This window comes from Rhagoletis zephyria, unplaced genomic scaffold (assembly GCF_001687245.7).
Source record: "Rhagoletis zephyria isolate East Lansing unplaced genomic scaffold, Rhagoletis_zephyria_1.1 Rzeph_scaffold_01395, whole genome shotgun sequence".
NCBI classification, from domain to species: Eukaryota; Metazoa; Arthropoda; class Insecta; order Diptera; family Tephritidae; genus Rhagoletis; species Rhagoletis zephyria.
The window spans coordinates 87,043-91,754 of NW_016158479.1; the positions used below are offsets into that span (position 1 = coordinate 87,043).

Genomic DNA, 4,712 nt, shown 5'->3' on the forward strand with positions numbered 1-4,712 from the left:
TGATATAATACGAGACACTCTCATTTTGCTTCTGAGAGAGCACCCAAACTCGTTTTATGACTTGGCAGCACAGAAAGTTCAGGGCCGATGAACAGCTACCACTAGTCAAGTTCAAAATCCAGCGCTTTGAATTCGAGGGATTTTTTGTGCATGCATTTATAAAACTAGCAAAAATGCAGTGTTTATGAGTAAAAACGCGTTTATTCGTAATTTAATAATTGGATGGTTCCGTGCGCAGAAGTGGAAAACTTTTGACTGCCATTCACCTGGGAGTGGCCAGAAACGATTCTTGTGCGTACGGTTCAAATCGCAGCTCACAACGTCCGGATATTTATATCCCTACGCAGAAAGGTGGTCTCTGCAAAAGGTGTTCAGCCCCTTTTCTTTGGCAACACAGAAAGGAGAATTCTACGTAGTGAGGGCTATAATTCCTAAGCTCGGCCGTAGGCCGCCTACGCAGAAAGGTGTTCTCTGCAAAAGATGTTAGCCCCTTTTCTTTCGGAACACAGAAAGGAGAATCCTACGTAGTGAGGGTTATAATCCCTAAGCTCGGCCGAAGGCCGCCTACGCAGAAAGGTGTTCACCGCAAAAGGTGTTCAGCCCCTTTTTTTTTGGCAACATAGAAAGGAGAATTCTGCGTAGTGAGGGTTACAAAACCTAAGCGCGGCCGAAGGCCGCCTACGCAGAAAGGTGTTCTCTGCAAAAGGTGTTCAGCCCCTTTTCTTTGGCAACACAGAAAGGAGAATTCTACGTAGTGAGGGTTATATAATAATTGGAGTGCAATGGGATATAGTCGTGGAGTGCAATGGGGTATAGTCGTTGGAGTGCAATGGGGTATAGTCGTGGAGTGCAATGGGGTATAGTCGTTGCGCTGGGTATGCAGTTACAGTTGCATGGCTGTACTCAATCCCGACTCTGGCGTCCTCGTTCGCGCACTCTGGGCAACGTGAGCAACCCTTGTGACCCGCTGGTGGTAGCAGAGGAAGAGGGAGGCCCCCCACTGCGATGGAAAGATCAGGTGGAGAAGGACTTGGCTTCACTTGGCGTTTCCAATTGGCGTCAGTTGGCACAGAGGAGANGGAAGAGGGAGGCCCCCACTGCGATGGAAAGATCAGGTGGAGAAGGACTTGGCTTCACTTGGCGTTTCCAATTGGCGTCAGTTGGCACAGAGGAGAAACGACTGGCGTGCTTTGCTGAACTCGGCCAAAATCGCTTAGGCGGTTACAGCGCCAAAAAAGAGGAAGAAGAGGGTTATAATCCCTAGCCGCGGCCGAAGGCCGCCTACGCAGAATGGTGTTTTTTATCACTCTAATCCCCTACTATTTATTTTAATCTGAAAAAATAACCTTATCGTATTTTCCTTTTAATCGATTTCTTTTTGTCTTATTTTCCATGCTTGGTTTTCAGATGTGGCAACGCAGTCCTGATGTAATTTGCAAATATTCTACATGTACTCTCATAATAATTAAACAACAATGAATTTTTCATAAAAAAGCTGTAATATACTAAAAGTATTTATGTTTGGTTGTGCACACTCTAACTGCACATATATTGAGTGTAAATAACGTTTAAATTTAGTGGAAAGTGCATTAAATATTGTAAAATAGTGCTATACAAGTTTGTTAAATTTACAAACTTTAACAACAAATTACTTAAAAACTATAAGGTTCAGCGCTTTGAAACTTTACATATTAGTACCCCCTCTATTCAAAGTATATTTAAACAAGTATATATTGAACAAGTTACAAGCACTCTACCTCCAAATCTCGCTCGTTTTGTTTGTTGGATGTAAACATACTCTGCTTGCAAATGTAAATTATCAAAAAATACTTACAAATTCATTAGAAATTACTTATAGAAGTAATTAAATATTTTCAACGTGCAATATCAATGTGCCCTTTTATTTTGTCTACAATTTGGTTGTCAACCACACTACAGCTGATCGGTTGACACATTTACCAAAATTTACCAGTAAAAATCCTCACACTAAAACTGGTAAATTCTAATATGTAGAGTGCGTCATTTGCTATCCCAACAGCATTCTTTAGTGGCGAACCTGGTAAAAATTGACAAGTTCGGACTCGTACGGGATCGCAACTAACACCTCTATCCATATGCATGCTTTTTTTAATTAAATATACTGTTAATTAATTATTTAGTTTATGATGATGCCTAAGCTCGAATCTTTAATTTCAGGGAATCTTGGTGAAGTTCTTATTCGATGCAACAACGTGTTATATATAAAAGGAGTAGATGATGAGGACGAGGAGGGCGAAATGAGAGATTAAAGTTTAGTTAATAAATATAAAGAAAACCGAATATGTTTAGAGTTTTTGGTATTTAGAATTAATATGGACATTATGGGATTTGCTAAATTTGATCCCGGCTGTAGACGAGTGGTTAGATTGCGTACTACCACTCCGTAGGACCTTGGTTCGATCCCTGGTCCGTGCAACATCTAGAAAAAGTTTTTCCAAACTGCGGAAGGCAATGGCAAACCTCCGAGTGTATTTCTGCCTCGAAACAGCTTCTCATTAAAACTATTTGCCGTTCGGAAGCGGCAAAATTTGTAGGTATGTCAACATCAGGGCGCACGCCAAAAGTTGGAGAAGCTTGGCCAAACACTTACATATCAAAAAAGGTAAGCGCAAAAAATCATTTAGATTTGGATATTTGGAAATCTGGCCACCTTATATAAGCATAATTGTCTTTTAACAATCCTTCCTACTAATATTATAAATGTGAAAGTTTGTATGTTTGGATGATTGGGGCTCCATCACGCGGGGACGACTGAACGGAATTGCATGAAATTTTGCACATAGTTATTTTATGACCTAGATTGAAAAAATGTGTAATTTTTTAAGAGCTGCCACCTGTTGAAAAAGATTAATTAAATTAATAATCAGGCGGAAACGACTGAACGGATAGATAGTTTGTGACCTACATCAGTGATTCCCAAAGTGGTCCAGGGTCTACGTTGGCGTAAAAAAATATGGGGGTCCACGAGTTTTGACGTAGAATACGTCTTACGTTTCGATATGGAGGCTATGCTCAAATGTAGTAGTTGTAATTTTAAGAGCTTCACGAAAAGGCTTATTGCACGAGAACTAGTGAAGCGATTTCGAAGAAAGGTGTGGCGTTTCAAAGAAAAAATTCCAAACCTATCGACAGATACATTTCTGTAAGTAACCGATTCGGTGTCTGTCCTAGAAACAACGGTAAATATTGGCTTATTTTGGGGTCAATTTTGAGCCTTTAAAGTGCTCTAGAAACTTATGATTTGCAGATATAACTTTCATTTTCGGGATATAGGTTCTTTGGAGCAGTACAAATATTATCGTGTACAAATTTTATATAAATTCAACAAATATAGAGCATTTTAAGGCAAAAAATTGTTGAAAAAATTAGGAAATTTTTTTTATTACCAAAATTCTCGAAAACCGCTCGAATGATTTTGTTTTTCTTTTTCTTAATCAAAAATTCAAGTTTCTTCCTTTCGTTTGGTATATGGTTAGTATTGGTTGATATCTTCTAAGTATGTTTATTTTATTGAAATATATGGGCATAAATGATTTTCCATACAAAAGCACTTCGTCATCAGTTTGCAAACACGTGCATGCGCTGGTAGTGATAGAAGGAGACAAAAAGTATGTGTGTAGGTATTTCGGCTTTTGAGTAACAGATGGCGCAATATTTATAACCTAATCGCAACTTATGTATGTAAATACATACATACATATGCTGATTTGCAGTTTATTGTCGATCTGTTTTTCTTTTAGTAATCTATGTATGTATGTATGTAATACATATGAATGCATAATACCCGAAAACTCTTTCCTCATATCAGATCTGTACCGTTCGTTCGATTTTACAAAATGAGGCATCAATTGCATTTGTTTTTCTACTTTTTGGCGGCTAGACACTAATTTTAAACAATTTTATTTAATTTCATGCAGTTCTAACGTCGTGAATACTAAACACAAGCTCGAAAGTCTGGTTTTACTTATGAAAGAAAATCCCAATACGCTGTTGGCACAATCTCTGAAAACAAAATCATAGAGCTGTTTATAGTTGATGCTTTCCATTTCCAGACAACCGGTAAGGTACGAGCATGATTTTTAATTTCGACCAAACTCAATACATTGTTTGTTGGTCCAAATAATGAGACACGTATTTTTTCTTTTGGCTCGGAAAAATTTTTCGGCCGAATTAAACGCGATTTTGTTTTTCAGGCAAAAATCGATTATTTGAATTGACAGTGAGAATTTTTTTTAAATGCCCATAACTTTGTCAAAATTTAATAGATTCCAACAATGTTTTTACTCAAATGTCAGTAATTCTTGTCACTTCAAAGTACAGCCGTGATCATTTTTTGTATATCAAATAGATATTAGAACACACTTTCCACCATACAGTTTCGATTATAAAAAGCGGGAAAATGTGATTTTGTATTTAGAAACTGTATGGTGGAAAGTGTGTTCTAATATCTATTTGATATACAAAAAATGATCACGGCTGTACTTTTTGCTGATATATTACATACATATGTTCCATTTAGTTAAACAATATAAGAATATTGTAGTATGTACCACAAAAACGTATATTTTCTATAAAAAATCATAACTCAGAAAAAAAAATCTTCGCTATTAGAGATTTGGGTTGATTGTAGTTCAAAGTGTCTCTTTCCCGATAAAAAAGTTTGAGAAAAAAAA

General features: G+C 37.3%; 1 protein-coding gene across 1 annotated transcript in view; it reads left to right on the plus strand.

Annotated features, from left to right (window-relative positions):
• Positions 1–2,321, plus strand: part of SmF (small ribonucleoprotein particle protein SmF) — a 32,072-nt gene extending 29,751 nt beyond the window's left edge. Inside the window, exon 2 of the mRNA XM_017617354.1 lies at positions 2,197–2,321. Within this exon, the coding sequence (XP_017472843.1) occupies positions 2,197–2,288 (92 nt within the window). The 3' untranslated portion in view covers positions 2,289–2,321. The remainder of the gene's footprint in view (positions 1–2,196) is intronic.
• Positions 2,322–4,712: the final 2,391 nt, after the last annotated feature.